This window comes from Nomascus leucogenys, chromosome 22a, assembly GCF_006542625.1.
Source record: "Nomascus leucogenys isolate Asia chromosome 22a, Asia_NLE_v1, whole genome shotgun sequence".
Taxonomy (NCBI): Eukaryota; Metazoa; Chordata; class Mammalia; order Primates; family Hylobatidae; genus Nomascus; species Nomascus leucogenys.
This window is the reverse complement of record NC_044402.1, coordinates 39,728,422-39,748,831: the sequence shown is the minus strand read 5'-3', so window position 1 is coordinate 39,748,831 and position 20,410 is coordinate 39,728,422. Positions and strand designations below refer to the sequence as shown.

At 55.9% G+C, this 20,410-nt stretch overlaps 2 protein-coding genes across 13 annotated transcripts; both read right to left on the bottom strand.

The window, feature by feature from the left end:
- Window positions 1–31: 31 nt before the first annotated feature.
- On the bottom strand, window positions 32–8,542 carry AP1G2 (adaptor related protein complex 1 subunit gamma 2). 12 transcript variants are annotated; one of them, XM_012498156.2, is made up of 22 exons: window positions 8,466–8,542; window positions 7,845–8,053; window positions 7,296–7,420; window positions 7,012–7,153; window positions 6,798–6,894; window positions 6,550–6,626; window positions 6,340–6,435; window positions 5,840–5,920; window positions 5,280–5,378; window positions 5,050–5,105; window positions 4,768–4,881; window positions 4,438–4,578; window positions 4,306–4,360; window positions 4,106–4,228; window positions 3,240–3,329; window positions 3,024–3,151; window positions 2,698–2,802; window positions 2,248–2,371; window positions 1,851–1,986; window positions 719–882; window positions 402–500; window positions 32–315 (listed from the first exon to the last, which is right to left on the bottom strand). In XM_012498156.2, exons 2-22 carry the CDS (start codon window positions 8,046–8,048, stop codon window positions 214–216), a joined length of 2,358 nt encoding a protein of 785 aa, XP_012353610.2. In that variant the 5' UTR covers window positions 8,049–8,053; window positions 8,466–8,542; the 3' UTR covers window positions 32–213. The 12 variants fall into 12 exon arrangements, with proteins under 12 accessions (XP_012353610.2, XP_030659947.1, XP_030659950.1 ...); XM_030804087.1 differs by having other exon boundaries at window positions 6,550–6,894; XM_030804090.1 differs by lacking the exon at window positions 7,296–7,420 and having other exon boundaries at window positions 8,466–8,518.
- A 222-nt stretch (window positions 8,543–8,764) lies between these two features.
- On the bottom strand, window positions 8,765–19,906 carry JPH4 (junctophilin 4). The gene is made up of 6 exons (XM_030804098.1): window positions 18,901–19,906; window positions 17,815–18,364; window positions 16,433–17,204; window positions 12,518–12,636; window positions 11,644–12,176; window positions 8,765–10,444 (listed from the first exon to the last, which is right to left on the bottom strand). The coding sequence occupies exons 2-6, from the start codon at window positions 18,191–18,193 to the stop codon at window positions 10,361–10,363; spliced, it is 1,887 nt and encodes a 628-aa protein (XP_030659958.1). The 5' UTR covers window positions 18,194–18,364; window positions 18,901–19,906; the 3' UTR covers window positions 8,765–10,360.
- Window positions 19,907–20,410: the final 504 nt, after the last annotated feature.

The following is a 20,410-nucleotide window of genomic DNA, read 5'->3' as shown; positions in this document are numbered from 1 at the left end:
ACACACGTTCCACTTCAAATATACCCAAATATGGCTTTCCTCCCCTCTCAGGCTTTATTGGGCTTTATTTGTGGGAGAAGGGGGCTGGTCCCCAGTTTTTGCAGTGCAAAGCCAGAGCGCCACCTGCTGGTAGCCCTCAGGTGTAGGTTCGAAGCTGCTGGGGCCCCCTGGGGTTTGGGACACAGGAGAATTTCAGGCTGTGAGTGGAGACAGTTACTGCCACGATTCCACAGGCAAGTTGTTCACCTCAAAGATCTCCTGCACCGACTGGTGAAAGTGGTTGTAGGTGAGGCGCAGCTTTAGCCGCAGGGGGGCCTAGGAATAGGAGAGCGGGGACCAGGGTTAGCACCCACGGCTTCTTCTATCCCTGGGTCTTGTCTTGGGGGACTCCTGAAGCTCACCTTGTTAGGATTGAGGATTCTGAAGAGCTGGGTGATAGGAAGGCCACCCCGAGCTGGAACTGTGTTCCCACTGGGGGCCTGCAGCTGCAGCTGGAGACTCTGAACACAGGAGTTTAACAGAGCACAGTATGGCAGTAGGTAGGGCTCAGGCAGCCCCTCTACGCTCAGTGGCTCTACACCCTTTTCCCGTAACTCCCCAAGTGCTGGTCTCCAGATGACTCAATCCCATCTCACACTGTCTCCCACCCACCTCCTCCACTTAGTGGCCTTTTCTCCTGGAGTCCCCAGGCCACCTCTGAACTCTGATCTTTACAAACCTTGGGCACAGCAGCCTGGCAGATGAAATGGGTGACATCACCCTCTGAGAAGTTGGTGGCAGTGACGGTGATTAACAGCAAAGCAGGGTTTTCATGGGGTCGAATGAAAGACAGATTCAGCTGTACTCCCTCACGCTCAAACACTTTGAGATCTGGGATGGGAGCTGGAGTAGGGAGACAGAGGCAGCTCAGTGTGCAGGTTTGAGAGAACATGTTTGTTCATTCATTCAACAAAAATTGAGTGAACACCTACTGGCCCTGCACTACTCGAAAAGCTAATAACAAAGTAGACGTGTAGATGAGGCTGGAGCTTACTGTCTAATGGGGGAGAGAAACAATAAAAAAGGGCCGGGCATGGTGGCTCATGCCTGTAATCCCAGCACTTTGGGAGGCTGAGGCGGGTGGATCACCTGAGGCCCGGAATTCGAGACCAGCCTGGCCAACACGGTGAGTCCCTGTCTCTACTAAAAATACAAAAAATTAGCCGGGTGTGGTGGCTCGTGCCTGTAGTTCCAGCTGCTTGGGAGGCTGAGACACCAGAACAGCTTGAACCTGGGAGGCGGAGGTTGCAGTGAGCTGAGATCGCGCCACTGCACTCCAACCTGGGTGACAGAGCAAGACTCTGTCTCAAAAAAAAAAAAAAAAGCAAGATAATTACAGACCATAATAGATGCTATGAAGGAAGTAAGTCATGCCAGAATAACTGGGGAGAACTGACTCAAATAGGAGTGGTAGGGGAAGGCATCTGACATTTTAGCTGAAGCCTGAAGAGTGAGAATGAGCTGGTCATTTGATGTGCTGGGGAAAGAACATTCCATGTAAAAAAGAACATGAAATGCCAAGGGTGGGAGGGTGTGAGGAGCTGAGAGGGGGGCAGTGAGTGGGTAGTGGGAAAGTGGTATAAGAAGGGTTGGGGAGGAAGCAGGGCCCTGTAGGCCAGGGAAAGAAGTCTGGAACAAAGGGAAGACAGGTGACCATGATTGACTTCATTCTTTTACCTCCTGAGATGGGGATGGGATGGGGGACACACAGGAAGAAGCAGGGTCCATGAGCCTCAGCCCTTGGCTTAGGAGGGGAAGCAGTACATTTCCACCTACCTTCTCTAAGACATCTCCCCTTTGCTTAGGCTTACCTGGGGGTGGAGGTACACAGGGAAGGTCAAGCAGGTGTACCAGAGCACCTCCTGGGGCGGGGTCCAGAGGGGGAGGATGCTGGACATCCCCAGAAGCCCCATCCAGGAGATCTAGCAGATCCAGGAGCTGCGAGGCCTAGCGGAAGGGACAGAAGGGGCAGGGCTGGGCCGGGCGCGGTGGCTCACGCTTGTAATCCCAGCACTTTGGGAGGCCGAGGCGGGCGGATCACGAGGTCAGGAGATCGAGACCACGGTGAAACCCCGTCTCTACTAAAAATACAAAAAAATTAGCCGGGCGTGGTGGCGGGCGCCTGTAGTCCCAGCTACTCGGAGAAGGGGCAGGGCTGGGTATGAAGCTCAGCCCGTCTTCCTACCCCAGAGTTTCTAGCCTCCTCACCTGGGGCTCTGTGGGCACTGGGGCTGCTTCTGAAAGCTGGGCTGCTTCTTTGCTTTCCTTTGCTTCCTCATCAGCCTGAGGGCCATCTCGCTCCACAAGAGGCATTTTTTCCAGGATAGCAGCCCTGAGAGGATGGAATGCAAGTGTGCCTCTGTGTGGTCTCTGGGCCTTTCACAAGAGGCATCTAGGATGAGGACTAGGAACATGGAGCCCTGGGCACATGGTGGCTCAGAAGTACCCTTCTGATTTCCTAAAATGACATGTTGTTGCTGATTTTCAGATGAACAAGGAGGGTTGGAAGCCAGCTTAACTTCAATTAACAGTGGGTGGGAAGCTCTCACCGTGGATGTGGAAGAACACAGGTGAGGATGAGGCCCTTGTACCTAGAAAAGGGCATTTGGGAGAGGGCAGGGGTTTGGGTCCCATGCTGCAGCAGAGTGCTGGACACACCTCATGTGGTCGTATTTCCGGAAGAGTGTGTCATACTCCACAGCCCGCTGCTGCAGCTCCACGTCCAAGCAGCTCCCGTAGATGGACACCACCTGGCGGATGCGGCTGGGCCAGTGTAGTATGTAAGTGGCAATGGCAGTGTGCCACTGCAGGATGTGGCAGGAAGGAAAGGCCCACGGAGCAGGGAAATACCCAGATTTGGCTCAAAAACAAGAACCTAGGGGCTGGGGGGTAGGGAGGGCTGGGTATGTATGCCTGGAAAGAAACTCAGAAATGGGTGGGCCCAGTGATAGGCCATCTCTCAAGGGGCTGGGACCCCTTCTTACTTGTTGTCCCCACAGAGGCGAGTGCTGAGCTTCATGAGGGCTGTGAGGGCATATCCTCGAGTGGCTGGCAGGGACATATGGGACTGCAGCACCTTTTCCAGCAATGCCAGCACTTCCTCTTCATCCACCTTCAGACATGGATACAGTTAGTGACCCTGGTGCAAGTCCTGCCCCCCTGACGAGTCCCTCCTCAGTGTACCCCCAATGAGGTCTCACCTGAAGGGGCTCAATCTCCTCGCAGTTCCCTGCCAGCAGGAGGTCCCCATACTCCCCAATGCACCAGGCTGCCACCTGCACCAGTGGTTGCTACATGGGATAAGAAACTGCTGGGCTGGCTGGGCATGGTGGCTCACGCCTGTAATCCCAGCACATTGGGAGGCTGAGGCGGGAGGATCGCTTGAGACCAGGAGTTCAAGACTAGCCTGGGCAACATAGTGAGACCCCCCCATCTCTATTAAAAAAAAAACAGAGAGAGAAAGAAAGAACTGCTGGGCCAGTGTCTGAGGTCCCCTCCTCACTTCCAGACCTGGCAATATCCCTTTAGGCAGTGCAGAGATGTTGGGGGGTTGGAGGGGTGGGGAAAGGTAAGTTTGTTACCTGGCTCCCACTGCCCTCTGGTGGCCAAGCATCAGAACTACCTGGCCTAACCACACAGGATGGAAATGTGAGAGGGTCCCTCCCTTGTGGAAGGGGTGGATGCTTTCTGCCCACCCTATTTAATTAAGATGGAAAAGGGGGCTATAGATACTGGCTGGCATCTGTTAATTCATTCAGCATTCAGGGTAATAATAAAACCTCATAAACACAAGAGCTTTAATCTCAAGGCAGCTCTAAGAGGCAGTCAGGGTACATGGAGCATAAGGGAAGTTAGTCATCTGTAGTTACATAACCAGGAGGTACCAGAGTCAGGACAAAAGCCCAGATGTTCTTAAAAACAGGGCTCTGTGCTCGGAGGTCTTCTGCACTATGTAGGTAGCTGTGACCTTGAGAGAAAAATTGGAATCTAGTGTAGGGAGGAGGTGGCCCAGGATGGGCAAGGGAGTGGCTGGGCAGCCCTAGGCCTGGGTAGGTGGGAATGGTACCTGGGAAATGTCTTCTGCCAGGACATTGTAGAGGCGGCGCACAGAGTAGGCATGTAGCTCCTGGGCCCCCCCAATCAGCTGGGTCAGGTTGGCCACTGCATCATCCCGCACATGGGTGCCCGCCTGGAAGGTGTGGGCATGGCCAAGTCAGTGTGGTGAATCCTGACCACTTCTGCCCAGCTCTCTGGCCCCTGCCTCACCGTTGTCAGCACATGCAGGATGGTGTCGATGTGCCAGCGTTTGGTTGGAGCAAACCTAGGGGATATATGGCTCATCAGTCCTGGTACTGACCCTCCCCAGATTCTGCCCTCTTCGACTCCTGGGCACCTCACCTCTCTGCAGCCAGCAGGATGCCTGAGGCACAGTCAGCCCGTAGGTCAGGAGGGCAGGACTCCAGAAAGGCCTGCAGCTCTTGTATCATGGCTCGCACATTGGAGCTATTTACCAGAGCCAGGCTTAGTTCCAGGGCTCTCCTGGCAGGAGAAAGAGGTTTCTATGCAGGTAGCCCAGGTCATCCTGGTCCATGCCTCAGGCCCTCCGCTTCCCCAGGGACCTGTCCCTCTTAGTCCCCTTACTCCAGCTGCTCTAAGCTGGCTCGAGTTTTGGCCACAAGGCACTGGGAACTTCTGCCCTGCCCTCCTGTCCCCTCTGTCACTGCTCACCGGCTGAGGGAGGCATCAGTTTCCTGTAGACATTCCACCACAGTGGGCCGATGCCGCTGCACAGCACTGTGATCAGACTGCACCAGTCGAAGCAGTGATGTCAGGGCTACATACCTGGTCAGGATGGGGGAGGTTCTATCATACCATGGCCATCAGCCCTCACTCCCCGTCCTGTCCTGGATATAGGGGTAAGAGAGAAATGGATCAGGAGGCTCTGGAGGAAGGAGGGCAGAGGGCTAGGGGATCAGTGGCACAGCCTAGGTAGACAGTTGGGACTATTACCTAATGTTCCTGTCACTGTTGAGTAGGAAGCGGCCAAGAATGTTGACAGCTAGAACCTATGAGAGGCAGAAGTTGGGGTCAGCCGGGAAAGGAGCAACCTGCTCAGCCATTGAGGAGTGGGAACACATTGGTGCAAGATGATGGAGCTAGGAGGAAGAAACCAGCAAGCAGGACCTGTATGGGTGAGGTGGTGGGCAGGGCCATAGTGGGAGAGGCATAAGGGATGATACCCGTAGGCCAGCTGCAGAGCGGATGTCCATGATGGTGAGTACTGTCTCAAACAGGACCGCATTTCCGGCATTTCGGCTGGTGTCTGTGTTAGTGGCCACCTGAGTGGATGAGAGAGGAGATGTATCTGCTCAAGGCCCTCCTCAGGTCTCCTTTTTTTGATACAGGGTCTCACTCTGTCGCCCACAGCTCACTGCAGCCTTGACCTCCCAGGCTCAGGTGATCATCCTGCCTCAGCCTCCTGAGTGGCTGGGACTACAGGCACATGCCAACAAGCCCAGGTAATCCTCAGGATTCTTGAAGGACTCCAACATGTCGTCTGTCCATCCTTCAACCATCCAACAAAGTTCCCTGAGCCTCTACTATGTGCCAGGGCCAGCCTGGGCACTGGGGCAATAGCACTAAGACAGACTGTGTCCCTTCTTCATGGAGTTCACTGTCTAGAGGAGATGGAGAGGCAATTATATGGCCACTGCACAGTGAGGAGTCATGTGAGGGGCACCCAGGGCTGGTGGGGTCTCCAAGCAACACAGCTAACCAGTGCCCTCCTCCCAGCCCCCACCTGGGCCAGCAAGTCATTCATGGTCTCACTGCTCTCCTCGTGGTTCCGGCCCAGGATCCGAAGCAGACGAAGTATCTGGACCTGAGGTTGGGTTGAAAATGGAAAGTTGTAGGGGTTCATAGGATAAGGAGTCACAGGGCTGAGGAGAAAACTCCAACATGGAGGAGAGCACTGTGAGGGTCTGGCTGGCTCCTTAGAGCCTTCCCCCACCTCCTCACCTCCACAGGTCCCTTGGTCCTGGGAGGGGAACAGAGGTGTGTGAGGCCAGGAGAGTTTAGGACAGGCTTAAAAAAAAAATTGTTACCAAACTGTATTTTCCTGACTTTTAGGCATTCCCTTTCCCCTCACAGGTCCTGGGATGGCCTGGGCAATCCTGTGCCTGCTACTCTGCTGCCCAGGACACTGAGAGAACCAGTGTTCTCTGGGAGGAAACCACTGGTCATGGTCTTACTGCTATGCCCTCTCTGATCCAGGGATACAGCAGTGAAAGGTCACCCCACCTGCAGGAAGGGGTCGCTGACTCCAGATATGCTGTGTTCTGTGGAGTATCCCGTTGTCACCAGAGTCCGGAGGATCTGTACCAGCTGGGGTACCACCTGGAGGGAAGGCACAACTTTGGGCATTCATTCTAATCCTCTCCAGCTAAAGCCCCATTCCCTCCCCACTGACCCTCTCTTCCAGGCCCAGGGCCTGCCCCTTCACCAGCCCACCTTTTGAAAGTGCCTGAGGGCTGCAGGGCTTCGTTCGCAGAGCTCCGTGATCAGCGTGATGGTGCCCAGCAGGATGCCTGGGGTCAGGGTCGGGGAAGTGAATGGTGGGGGCCAGGGGCAAGAGAGTCTATTGCGTGTGTGCCTGTGTGTGTGCACTACCCTTCTCCTATGAGCTGGGGTTCCCACCCGATTTTCAATTCTTCTGTCCCTAGACCTGAAGCAAAGGATGGGGAGCCCCACAGCCTTACCATGGTGACGCTCATGAAGCAGTTTGGCACAGGGTGGGAGGAAGACACTGGAGAGTTCAGGCACCTTCCGGATCATGTGCACTGCAGTCAGAATAGCCTGCAGAGGTCAGGGGCCTCAGACAGGGGTCAGAGGGGGTGGACCCCTGCATCTACTGCTATATGGCACGCAGCAGGCAGTGTGCAGGAGCAAGTGCCAGGAGTCCCACCATCTCACCTTCTTGCGCACGTAGGAACTGGGTTGCAGGAGCAGTTTCTCCACTTCTGGGGCCAGGTCTCGGCACATCTCAGCAGAGCCTATGGTGCTCAAAGTGCACAAGGCCAGGCCTTGTACTGGCTGAATCCCCTGGCTCAGGTCACTGCAGGGTTTGGGAGGACGGTCAGTCAAACCTCTGAGAAAATCAGTCCTTTTCAATACCCACAACAGGCAGTCCCCTGGGATTTCCAAGGTCCCTACTCTCCCATCTCCCTGATTCCAAGTGATTGCCAGAACCCTCTCACTTCTTGATGCTGTTGGTAATGAGCAGGTGGGCATCGTGCCTCTCATCCAATAGAAGCATGGCCCCCAGGTAGCCCACCCTCTTGTCTGTGAATCTGGAGGAGGCGATCAGTTTCAGGCACTCCATCTATAGTGAAGGGGGCAGACCAGGAAGAGGCAGGCGTGAAACCATGGACACTCACATCCCTGTTCCACCTTCTTCTTTAAAACCAGATTAACCTGTGGGGCATCATATCTCATCACTCTCCCTTCAACAAGAGGAGAAGCTTAGGAAATTCAGGCGTTAGTGGGTAGGAGGAACTAGGAGTTGACGAGGGCGGGAGCGGAGAGGAGGAGGTGCTTGCCCTAAAGGAGGCTGGCCAGAGAATGAAGGGTTCAGGCCAGCTGATGACCAGTAGGGGTAGCAATGGGGAAAGAGGTTTGCAGTGCAGGCTGTGAAGACTCTAAAATTGTAGAATTTAAAAAACCAGGGCATAAACAGGTGAGAGAGTCTGGGACTCTGCCCCACTAGCCTTCATCAAGCTCAGGAGGGAGGTATTCCTGGCCAGTACCTGTCCAAAGTGGGCGGGGTAGCCCAACATGTGGACGTAGAGAAGTTTGGCCAGCTGCCGGTGCCTGTGCACTGGGTCCCCGTCGCGGAAGGAGGCCCGGATGTGGGCACACTCCTTTTGTATCACCTCCCGCTCCTGGGCCTGAGTCTTGGCCCCGCGAATCTCTTCGATGAGGTCCTGAAGCTTCAGCGAAGTCACCACCATCCTGACTGGCAGAGTCCGGGAGTGGAGAAACACTCTCTGGCCGGGCGTGCCTGGGCTTTCGGCCCAGGCCCGTCCTGTGTCAAGACCCTAAGAGCCTGGGTCCCACAGGTACCTTAAAATTGCGCCCGCATTTTACCTTTCCCGAAGTGGGTCTCCAAATTCCGCGCCCACCCCACCGCCCGAGAAGCCCACTACGCATGCGTCCGCACCCCACCGGCGCCCCTTCCTATTGAGCATGCGCCGGAGCCCCACCTATTTCTCTCTCCCGTTTCCTCCCCCTACCTGGTACCCTATCCCTAGCTCAGCCATTACTTTCTTTCCACGACCCTCTGCTGTTTCTTCCGCGAGCTTCCTCCCCCGATTTCCATCTCAGGCAGCGGCAGCGACAGCCTGCCTACCCCAGGACTCCAGCCTCACCTGGCTTCTGCCTCAACTCCGCTCCTCTGCCCCCCAGCGCTTCCTGGTACGGGGCCGAGCAGGGGTTGGTGCTCCGTGCGGTCCTTCCCTCTCCCCGCCTCCACCACGGGACCCCGCCCTCCTGGGCCGACTGCAGAGCCTTCCTGAATCCTCTGACCTCGGGCCTCAGGCTTTAGCGGAGAGGCAGCATGGTAGGCCTGGAGTTCTTCAAGAGGCCTCCTCACACATCCTTACCACCCGGAGAGCCTCAGTTTGGATTTGAAGCCATCGCACCCCAAAGGAGATGACAATCCCCCCCCTTTTTTGAACTTTTTTATTAATATATTTTTTTTGTTAAATTTCTTTGTATTTTTTTCCTGCAAGACTTGGTGTTGGCGGCACTGTTGTAGTTTAACTTCAATCCCAAATTCCATGAAATAGAAATCAGAAGTAAAGGTTGAGAGGGGAGGAAGGAGGGAGGCAAGCCAAGGAATAAACAAGAGTCTGACTAGAAAAAAAGAAGAGGGTATGTGTGGTGGGCATTCCCGGGCAAGGCCATTCCTTGAGGGAGGGGGTTGGCAGGCAGCTTGCCTCTGCCTCATGCAGGGGAGGGAGGAAAGATCCCCTGGGGACCCTACAGTCCCCTCTTCCTAGGGCTTCCTGCTCCCAGGGGAAAAGCTAATACCAGAGAGGGATCAGCCACAACCTCAAACAGGGCTCTCCACCCACCTGTCACCCGGGTTTGACTCCCACCTCTGCCCTGCCTGGGAAGCATGTGAGATCAGCTATCTTTGATCCCCTCCTTCTGTTGTTTTCCCATTTCACAAGATTCTGATGTGAAGGGGGAAGGGATATAACCCATTTTGAGACTACTAAACTTGTCACAGCTTCTGCTTCCTTGTGAGCTCCTGTTATCTTGTCTGGTCCTATCGCCCAGAAGTGCCTCCTCCCACCACAACTCCCAGAGTTGGGGCGTGGGGGCCTTGCTCAAGTGCCTCTAACCCTCTGCAGTAGAAATGTCTTCTTCAGGCCCCTTAGGAATTTAATCAAAGGCCACAAGTGAGTCCAGACCAACCAAATAAACTATTATGGGGGAGACAGAAAGGTGGGAGAAGTCAGTGGCACAGTCTGGGCGGGGTGGACTTGACTGCATTGGATATTCTCTGTTCCTTTACACGTTGCTCTTGGCATGGCATGCCACCAGAGGGGGCTGGAGGAGGGGTTGGCCGATGAGGAGAAAAAGAGGGAAATGCTAGGGAGTTATTCTACTTTTCACTTCCCTTCTCTCCCTCAGGGAAGGATGGAATTGGGCAGTAACCCAGCTCAGTGCTTGGAGGTGAGATAATAGCCTCCAAGATTAGAGGTGGAGGATGCACCTCCTGCAGCTTTTTCACTAGGCCTCAGAGGGACAGCAGGCCCCTCAGGCTAGGGAGCCACAGCAGCTCAGCCAGTGCCTTGCCCGACATTCAATCACTCCTTCTTCATTTTCTTCCTCCTCTCCATTCAGCTTCCAGGAGTCTCCTTAGGACACCAAACCCCCACCCGCAGCGAAGTTGAGGTCTAAAGAAAAGGTGGGAGGGCGTGGGGCAATGGTCTGACTTAGATTTGTGTGTCTCAGAGAAGACAGCAACTCTGAGAGAGAAAAGCCCTTCATATGTAAACAATCTAGAGAAAGAAGGGGTTGGGATGGTGAAGGGAGTGAGGAATACAGAGACAGATCCAGAAGAAATGAGATAATCTGAAAGAAGACAGGGAAAGAAAAAGCGAGAGAAAAAAACAAAGGAGCACAGAAAAGAAAGGAAGAAGAGAAAGAAAGATAGGAGAAAACACAGCCAAGAAGAGGAGAAGAGAAAAAAGGCAGGTCAAAGGGGTGAAGAGGCACGCAACCAAAGCCAGAACCAGGCCAGGAAGTAGCCTCAGGTGAGGAGCTGGGAGAACAGGAATGCCAGGCTGAGGTCCAGGAGGGCCACGGCTCCCACCACCAGGGGGTTGGCAGCTCCCTAGAGAGACAGAGGGGGAAGCAGACTCAGTCCCCGAGGACAGGGCTCACCTTCCTGCCCTGGCTGAGGTGGCAGAGCTGAAGGGTCTCAGGCACATCCCTGCACAGCCTGGAGCAGGGGGATTGCCATTTGTTTTGGATTGCAAAACCCCCTCTTCTCCCAGGCAGGGCCCCACCTTTCCTCTGACACCTTCAATACAGGGACAGCCCTTCCACCACCTCCCTCTAGTCCCCTCCCATCAGCATATCATGTGTCCCAGGCAGGAGGTGCCTGGCCTTAGTAGCAGACATTGGCAGCAGCAGCCAGTACTGCAGTAAGGCAGAGGGATGAAGGGGTGAGGATGTGGTTGCTAGGAAACAGAAGGCCTAGAGTCCAATCAGAGTAGAGGGTTCTGGGGAAACTCCGCCTCTCCCGGTTTTCTGCCTTCTTCTCTATTTCAACTTCTTCCCAGGAGAGGGAGGGAGAGTCAGGGTAGGGAGGGAACAATCTTTTCCTTTTTTATTTCTGGGCACCAAAGAGAGAAAGTGTGGAGGTGGGGGTGGGGGTGGAGTAGGAAACTGAGAGCTGGAAATGATATGGAAGGAGAACAGGGGAAAAATGTTCTGGCTGTCCCATTAATTATTAGTTTATAACTCTGGGCAAGTTACTTTTTTTTTTTTTTTTTTTTGAGATAGAGTCTCGCTCTGTCACCCAGGCTAGAGTGCAGTGGCACGATCTCGGCTCACTGCAGGCTCCACCTCCCCGGTTCACGCCATTCTCCTGCCTCAGCCTCCCAAGTAGCTGGGACTACAGGTGCCAGCCACCAAGCCCGGCTAATTTTTTGTATTTTTAGTAGAGATGCGGTTTCACTGTTAGCCAGGATGTTCTCGATCTCCTGACCTTGTGATCTGCCCACCTCGGCCTCCCAAAGTGCTGGGATTACAGGCGTGAGCCACCGTGCCCGGCCTGGGCAAGTTACTTTAAGTGCTCTGGGCCTCAGTTCCCCCATCTGTCAAATGAGGGAGTTGGGCTTGCAGGTGTGTAAGTTTCCTTCCAGCTCGAACGCCCTCTATTTTTTTGAGGTGGGATGTGGTCCAAGACTGGCCAGGCAGAGGAAGCCGAGTGAGATAAAAAGCTCCCCGGTGATCAGACAATTCTAGAAAGGGTGGGAGGCAAGGCTTTGGGAGAAGAGGGCACACAGCAGGGACAGAGGATCTCACCGGCTGGGCAGGCCTCTCGGTTGCAGCGGGCTCCCCGAGCTCTTCTGTCAGGCACCCAGCATCAGGACCCCTCGAGGACGAGCCCCTCAGGACGAGCATGGCGATGGGCTCAGGCTCCGTGCCTGCTGGGGCCCTCAGCGGGGGCAGGGGCTCTTCATCCTCCCCCTCCTCCTCTCGAAGACTTCCTGAACTGTCGCTGCAGCCTCCGAGGAGTGGGGAACCGTCTCTGGGCCCTGGCCCTTGCATCCCAGCCTCATCCTCAGCCTCATAGCCAGCTAGTTCCTCTGCCTGCACACCTGGCCCCCCCCACTCCTCAGGCCAAGCTTTGGGGCAGGAGAAGGGACCCTGGTCCCCTCCAGGAGGCAGTGGGCTCCGGCAGGCAGGGGGTCGCCAGGGTTGGCGGGAGGAGGCAGGACTGCTGGGCAGTTCAGGGGATCCCTCTGAGGGGGTCAGTCCATTCTCATACACCCCAGGGCTGTCCTCATCCAGGGGCTCCGTGTCGGAACCTTCTGAGTCCTGCCTGGGTCTGCGGCCTGGGTAGGGATAGCTGAGAATCAGAGGGGCCTAACTGGCCTTGGGCTGGAGTGGCTGCAGCTTTATTCCTGACTGGGCACTTCCCAGGACTTTGGAATTCCCAGGCTCATAGCCTCTTACCGCCAGACCCCAAACCCCCCATTATCCTACTGCATACATTCCCAAGTCCCACTCCCCAGACTACCAGGTCTGGCCCCCACCTTGTGTTCCTTGCACCCTCATTCCTTGTTTTATCCCATCCCCAGTTCCCTTGCAGGGCTTCTCATCTGTTTCCCCACACCTGAGCCTCTCTAGCTCCCTAGGGGCCTCACTGCCCTCCCCCCAGCTGTCCATGCCTCACCTGGGGCCTCTAGCATGGGCTGCAGGTCCTGGGCTATCAGTTTGGCCATTCGAGCTGCCTCCACGGCTTTCTCAGCGACACTGCTGGCTGCCACTGCCTTTAGGAGGGCGTCTGCTGCCCTGTCGGGTCCAGAGACAAGGATTTAGCAGAACTTCCCCCACTTTAAATTAGCCCCTGCTCAGATGCTCCAGCCCCCTAGCCCCTGACCCCGCTACATCACATCCTCCTCTCCTCTGGAGTCTTCACCCTTCGCCACACTCTGCCAGCTGCTTCCCTTCCTGGCAGGCCAGGGCAGCTCCCGTTTGGTTTCCTCCCCCTGACCTGGGCTGCGTTTGCCATCATCACACCCTCCTGCTCCTCTCACACCCTTCTACTGCTACATCCTGTAGTAACACTTCTTCCAGTTGCAAGGGCCAGGCCCTCCTGGAACTGTGTAATTCCATTCCTATCCTGCCCCCTTCCCAGTGACAGTTGAGACCTCACTCTTTTAGCACATCCCCTGCAGTCCTATTTGGTGCTTATGAGCTATACCTCCACCTTCTTTGCAGTTAGCACCTCCTGTTGTTACTAACCCCTCTCACCCCCCTGGAGTCACAGGCCTCTCTGTGGGGTCCAGCGCAGGGTCCTGTACTTCGATCCTCCCCTCCAAGCAGCTTTGCCCCTGCCCTGCCCCCTTGTTCAGAGCCACCGTCTCCCTTATGTTAACAGTCTCTGCCTCCCTTTCTCTTTCTACCGTCACTTCTCCTTATTATTAATCCTACCTCTACCAGTGCAAATTTCCTGGCATGAGAATTTCCTATCTTGCATTCCTTCAGCCTCTTCTGTTATCATATTGTTCTTCCCCTCATCACTGCTACCACTCCACTGCCCCCCATCATGCTTTTCTGAGCTCTGGAACTGGAATAAGAGTGGGTCTCCCCTTTCAGTAATGATCCCATCCCCTCTCCCTACTAATGTGCAATATGCTTTCTCACCATTGCAACTACACTTCTGGCTAAACCCTTAGTCTCCCTTCCACAACCCCCTCCCACCTTCCCTGCTCCTTAGGTGCAGGCAGCCTGGGAGTCTGATCAGTCCTTCCCCACTGTTGTTTCTCAGTTCTCCCTCTGATGTCAGATGCTTCCCCAGTTTTCTCTTCCCTTTCACCCTCTGCTGTTAATCATAGATGCCTTGTCATCCTTAAATGAGTTCTGTAATTCTGAGGGTGGGACACAAAAGAGCTGAGAAAAAGGCAGGCAGACGAGCTTGCCACGGGCTTGAATTGATCACACCCCATGACTTCCTCTGGTCACAGGCCTGTTCTCTCTGGCTTAGGAAGGCAATCTGGTATGGGGGTGGGGAAGAGGATGGTGATATCTACTGTGCATATTCTTAGTCCATAGCCTCTTCTTTATATTCTTTGGGAGCTATGATTAGCCCCTTCTCCTCAAACCTGGTGGGTCAAAGATCTTTGGAGCCTGTTTGGAGGGATCTCAGATAACGTGGCTCTTCTGTCTTAGGACTTTCAGACTGTATATAACCAGCCCTGTCCTGTCCTGTATATAACTAGCCCTGTCCTGAGCTGGACTCAGGGTGCACAGTGGGCACATGTGCAGTCTCCTGCCTCTGGCCCTTCAGTGGGGCAAAGTCAAGGAGAAGGTGGACAGGGCTGTCAAGGGCACCTGTTGAGCCGTGAGCGTGAGGATCATGGTCTTGGGTTGTATTGAGTTATTTTGGTGGCCTGAAAGTGGTGCACTGATGAGGCCTGTTTTTGTGTATGAAGAGTATGGATGATCAAGTCCCATACAGTAGACTTAGTCTGTGCTCAGGCATCAGACTCAGGCCAGGCTCAGGCTACCTGGCAGAGGCACCTGCTGCTGAGGCTCTGCTGTTTCCATGGCAGCTGGCAGCCAATCGGGATTGCCAGGCTTGTTGCTGGGGAGACCAACCAACCTCCTCCCACTGCCTGATCCTCTAGTTACTGAGATCAGTTTTTCCTGCACATGTCTCCACCCTATCTAGCCTAAAATGTTCCCTGGTGCTCTGCCCTCCCCCTTCCCTGGCTTAAGTCCCTGGGCTCTAACATCCAGACTCCCAGACACATCTATAGATGCACATTCTCTGACTCAAACGTCTACTCTGCATTTGGCATGTTTATATTCTTTCTCTCTCTCTCTAACACACACACACACACACACACACACACACACACACACACACTCTCTCTCTCTCTCTCTCTCTCTCACTGTGTCACCCATTATACAAACTCATTTAAGCATATTTGGACATATCCTGATCTCTGATCTCTGAAAAAGTCTCAAATTTAAATGAAATCCCCCACCCCTTTAAAAGAAAATTCAATATGTAAAAATTCAAATATGTGAGTTGTATAAATAAAGGGCCTATGAATCTCATTACAAGTGGATTTTTGTCTTCTTTTAGATTTTTTTTTTTTTTTAGACTGGCTTTCGATTTTGTCGCCCAGGCTAGAGTGCAGTGGCATGATCTCGGCTCACTGCAACCTCTGCCGCCCGGGTTCAAGTGATTCTCCTGCCTCAGCCTCCCGAGTAGCTGGGATTACAGGAACCTACCACCACACCGAGCTAATTTTTGTATTTTTAGTAGACAGGGTTTCGCCATGTTGGCCAGGCTGGTCTGGAACTCCTGACCTCAGGTAATCCGCCCACCTTGGCCTCCCAAAGTGCTGGGATTACAGGCGTGAGCCACCATGCCCAGCCTTCTTTCAGATCTGTGCTATTTAATTCAGTAGTTACAAACCATATGTGGCTATTAAGCATTTGAAACGTGTCTAGTCTAAATGGAAATGATATGATTTAAGTGTAAAATTTAAGGGGCAGTCCCGTGCTGCCCACCTTGCTGCTCACCTTGCTGCCCAGGGAGCTGCAGGTTTCAAAGACTTAGTTCAAAAGGAATTTGTAAAATATCTTAATAGTTTTATACTGGTTACCAGTTGAAATGATAATATTTGGATATATTGGTTTAAATAAAAATATTATTAAAATTCATCTCACCTGCTTTTTTTTATTTTCTATTCCTTTGTTTGTTTGGTTTTTTATTTTTCAGAGACAGGATCTTGCTATGTTGCCCAGGCTGGTCTTGATGGGCTCAAGTGATCTTCCTACCTCTCAAGTAGCTGGGTCTGCGGGTGTGTGCCACAATGTCTGGCTTCTTTTTGTTTTTTAATGTGGTTACTAGGAGATTTAAAACTACCTATTTGGCTTATATAATATTCCTGTTAGACAGCACTGCTTTAGATAGCAAGGTTCCTGATGCAAGGAAATGTAATTTGATTTACAGAAAAGTTTCATTTACAGGGAAGCCTCCTCCCCTCAAACCTCCTATCAGTTGGGTAAAAGAAGGCAGAGGGGGCAAAACTGGGAGAGACAATCTTTTCAGGTGGATAGGTCAGTTGTATAAATTAGACTTCCCAAAGGCCCAAGGCTGAAATGGTGTCAGGCTGGGACGTGGTTAGGAAGGGACAGTCCCTATTTCACCCAGGGCTGATGCTCCCAGCCTGAGGCCTGGAGGCTGGATCAGCTGCAAGAGGAGGAAGACTAGGGACATGTTTTGAGTTCCAAGAGATTTCTGGGCCTGCACAAAACAGGTTCCTTGCTACTCCCACACACAACAATGGATTCCATACACATACATCTCCACACAGAAGACACGGAGACATATTTACAGTCTTACACCATCTCCCTCAAATACCCAGCTACCCAGAGTTACACCCACATCCACCTGTAGCCTCGGATATAAACACCAAGAATGCCCAGGGCTACAACTGCCTGGCCTTAGGCTTGCAATAGCAAGCCCTAGGCCTTGGGCCTTGGCCCTCCCTTAGGCACACCCCCCTTCCTGGTCCCCAGGGTACCCCCTCTTCTTAGCCCAGCTTTGGCCTCTGAACTGGACGCCCACCTGGCAGCGGCAATCTCCTGGCGCTGACGGGCAGCACTCACGGCTCGACGGGCGCCCTCGACAGCCCTGTCCACCTTCTCCTTAACTTTGCCCCGACGAAGGGCCAGAGGCAGGAGGCTGCGGACGCGCCCGCCGTGCACCAGACGGTTGCGCTTGTACTTGCCCTCCTCGCGGGAGCCGTCGGGGCGGGTGGTGCGCCCGTAGCCGTGCCGCCGGTTGCCCAGCCACTCGCCCTCGTAGCGCAGCCCGTTGGAGCGCTGGCTGACGCCGAAGCCGCTGCGCCGATCTGCGCGCCACTCGCCCGCGTACACCTCTGTGGCCGAGCCCTCGATGAGGGCGGGCGGCGCTGCGGCCGGGGGCCCGCTGGCCTCCGAGCCGGGCGGTCCGGTGCTGCCCACCTCGCTGCTCACCTCGCTGCGCAGGGAGCCGCGCTTGCTGCCCAGGGAGCTGCGACGTCCGCCAGCTCGGAGCCCGCTGAGCAGCAGCGAGCGGCGAAAGAATCCGCCGGCCGCCGGAGTGCGCTTTCGGGAGGACGCGCCGTCGGCGTCCCCGGGCCCGGCCAGCACGAAGCCGCCCCGGGAGCCCGAGGCGGGGCTGCCTCCCTCGTCGCCCGGCAAGGGCAGGGGCGGGGGTGGCGTTGGGGGGTCGCTGTGGCCGGAATCCAGGGAGGTGCGGCGGGGTGAGCGCAGCAGCGCTGCCTGATGGTAGGGCACACTCTGTCGCACCCCGTAGCCGTGGCGCTTCCCGGCCTGCCACTGGCCCTGGTAGGTGCCTGCGGGCGGCGGAGGGGTGGGAGAAAGAGTCAGGACGTGCCGCTGGGCTCCTTGCGCCCCAGGTCCCAAGCGCCCGTGGAAGCCCAAGCGTCAGTCGGGAGAGGTGGAGGCAGTTAGTGTGGAGGTCGGGGAAGGGCACTGGGAGCCGGGGACAGGCCAGGCTGGGCCAGAAAGTGTGGCAGAGCAGAGTGAAGACGGGCAGGTAGCAGGAGCCCTACGTCGAGTTTGGCAGTGCGGGTAGACAGGGGAAACGGGGAGGTCCCGGCAGGCGTGCGAAGGACAGGCTGGTGGGGGTGTTTAGATAGGCAAACAGGACTCTGAGGGGCACTCGACGGAGAGCAGAGGTGTTGGGGACAGGCAGGTAGAGAGGGAGGTGTGAGGACAGGCAGACAGGGAAGGGGTGAGGGAGAAGCAAGCAGGAGACAGACAACTGAAGAAAGCATAATCATGGTGGGAGAGAGCAGAAATTGGGGGCTGGGGGTCACATCGATGGGGAATGGTGGGGGGACAGATGGATGGGCGCAGGGGCGCAAATGACGGGCGAAGGCGCAAGGCTGGGGAAGGCGCACGCGGACGAGCAGACAGACACTAGTGGGCTGGGCCCCGCACCTCCGTCGGAGTAGGTCTCGGTGCCGTAGCCGTCCTGGAAACCGTCCTTCCAGAGCCCGGCGTAGCGCAGGCCGGACACGCTTTCCCACACGCCGCTGCGCCCCTTCAGCCCGCCCAGCCACTCGCCGCGGTACGTCCAGCGGCTCTTGCGCTCCACGCCCAGCCCTTCGCGCTTGCCCTGCTGCCAGTGGCCCTGGTAGCTGTGTCCGCCGGGTCCCGTGAAGACGCCCAGTGACTCGAAGCCGTGTGCCCAGCAGCCGCTGTACTCGCCCTGGGCGCCGGGGCCGGTGCACACGCCGTAGCCATGTGCCCGCCCCGCCTCCCAGCCCCCCACGTAGCAGCCCCCGTCGTCAAAGTCGAACTTGCCCCCGGGGGACATGCATGTAGTTGGCGCGGCCTCAGCCCCCCGGCGGCTCAGCGCATCCTGGGGCTGGAGAGCCGGCTGGGGGCCTTGGAGCCGGGCGAGGCCTGGGGGCGGGGGCAGTTAGACCGGGGCCGGGCGGGGGGGCCCCAGCGAGGGCAGGCAGGGCCGGACCCTCATCCTGAGTGGCTGCGGAGAAAGAGGGAGGGGGGCAAGTGGCGAGAGACGCCCCTCCTCTTTGCCCGCCGCTCCCTGGCCCGGTGGCTCTGGGGCATCAGCGCCGCCCCCCAATCCACCCCCCTCCTTCGGCAGCATCTTCCAGCAGCTCCCAAGCTTTGGGGGAATGGGGGCTTCCCCCATTTCTGTCTTTGTGGAGCGGGCCCCTCCCAGGACTTGGGGCCCCAACCCCAAGCGGAAGTCCCAATTCTCCAACCTAGAACCCCGAAGTGTCCAGTGTGGATGGCAGTCTGGGGGTCCTGAGAGGGGGCTGGGCAGAATCGTAGGGCACCCGTTTCCCTGGCTGCTGTCAGGACCCCTCTGCCCCTGTTCTTCGGTGTCTCTCGCAAAGGGATGGGGGTGGGGGTAGAATATGTAGCGGGGAGATCTGACCAAGGTGGGCAGACGGTTTTTCGGGGGCAATGGATGGGGCCCAGGGGAGGCTCTGCAGGGGAAAGGCCAGGGTGGGGACGGGCAGACAGGCAGAAGGGAGGGGGCAGGCTACTCACCATGTGAGCTGGGGCTCAGGCTGCCTCCCCGGCACAGCATCCATGGCAGGATACCTCCACTCCCACCTCGCCCGGACAAGCCAAGCCCCCTCCCCTTCCGGAGAGACTGCTCCAACCCAGAGAGGAAAGGTGGGGGAGTCCAGAGAGTCCCCTCTCTCCCCAGCTGGAGGAGCAGGCTGGGTGGGGGGGGCGAGGTAGTGGCAAGGGTGGGGGAAGATGAGAATAGTGTAGGGGAAAAAATCTGCCTTGGATGGAGATAGGGAAGAAGAGCTGGGAGCTGGATGCAAAGGGGGAGGGGGCTTTCAAGAGGGGGTGTTTTTATTATTTTTTTCTTCTTATGGTTGGGAGAGGAAAAATAAATCAAAATTCCGATTCCATCCCAGCACAAATCAATGTTTGCTCCATCCCAGCATCACGGGGGAGGCTGGGCCAGGCAGATTTAAAGGGGCAGGGAGAAGAGAAGAGAGAAGAGGGTGGGTAGAGGAGGATACGGTGAAGAAGAGACAGGGGCAGTGATGCGGGTGGTGGTGGGGTCCCCAAGCAGAAAATGATGGGTGTCCGCTAACCCTTCGGTGAGGGAGGAGGCAGGCAGAGAGGAGAAGGAGATGCACTGAGACCCCCAGGGAGGAGAGAAATCCTGGCATGCGGGCTAGGAGTGGGGCGAGGCGGAGGGGAGGGAAGAAGAGCGAGGGGGAGGAGACTGAGCTGAAGATGGGGAGGCAGGGGGAGGCCGAAGCCGGGCGGGGGAGGAGAGATGCTGGCGAGGCTGGGAGAGGGTGAGAAGAATACAAAGAAAGAGGTGCAGGGGTGAGCACTAAGGAGGGGGGAAATGCAGCCTGAGAGGGAGGAAGGCGGGGAGACCCATACTGGGGTTCGGGAGGGATGGCAAGGAGGAGAGAGGCAGGGGAGGAGGGAAGAAGGGGGAAAGAAATAGATATGGAGACTGAGAGAGCGAAATAAGGCTCGTGAAGGGAGGGAGAAAGCTCTGCAGAGGGAAGGGCAGGCGTGGGTATAGAGATCCAGGCAGGAAGAGCCCAAATAGAGGCAGGAGGGCCGGAAGTGGTGTTTGTGGGGCCCTAGGGAGAAGGATGAACCTGCCAGCTGCTTGGAATGAAGCCAAAAAGCTTTGGGGCATGGATGCGGGTGTCCACTGAGTCCACTATCCTCTGGAAGAAAGCACTGGAGGGGGACCAGGTGGCTCACGCTCTTGCACTTTCTGAAGATGCCTGAAATGGGACCCTGCTAGGAACCCTGGCCCCATCAATGCTTCTCCAGGCCTCCTCTCCTTCTCCCATCCTCCATCCCCACCACCGATTTCTCCCTGGGTTGTCCCTCTGAAGGAGAAAGGGGTGTATTGCTTTTGAATGGGGAGGAGGGCATCATGCTTGGTGATGGCATGAAGATCCCAGGGCTTTAATCTTTTCTTTTGCAAACCTAGAGGCAAAGACACATAGACATGTTTGAGAGGGCCCTTATTGTGGCAAAGCCCCCTCTAGCCCACCACCCCTCT

What these genes read in the sequence shown, in the direction of transcription:
- JPH4 (XM_030804098.1), bottom strand. Translation starts at nt 18,193, where the DNA reads ATGTCCCCCGGGGGCAAGTTCGACTTTGACGACGGGGGCTGCTACGTG. An exon ending in CAGGAGATTGCCGCTGCCAG is followed by an intron (nt 12,637 to 16,432) that starts GTGGGCGTCCAG and finishes TGGACCCGACAG; the next exon opens with GGCAGCAGACGCCCTCCTAA. An exon ending in GCCCATGCTAGAGGCCCCAG is followed by an intron (nt 12,177 to 12,517) that starts GTGAGGCATGGA and finishes ATCCCTACCCAG; the next exon opens with GCCGCAGACCCAGGCAGGAC.
- AP1G2 (XM_030804087.1), bottom strand. Translation starts at nt 8,048, where the DNA reads ATGGTGGTGACTTCGCTGAAGCTTCAGGACCTCATCGAAGAGATTCGC. An exon ending in CAGTGCCCACAGAGCCCCAG is followed by an intron (nt 1,987 to 2,247) that starts GTGAGGAGGCTA and finishes CCCTTCCGCTAG; the next exon opens with GCCTCGCAGCTCCTGGATCT. An exon ending in GCCAGGCTGCTGTGCCCAAG is followed by an intron (nt 501 to 718) that starts GTTTGTAAAGAT and finishes TCCTGTGTTCAG; the next exon opens with AGTCTCCAGCTGCAGCTGCA.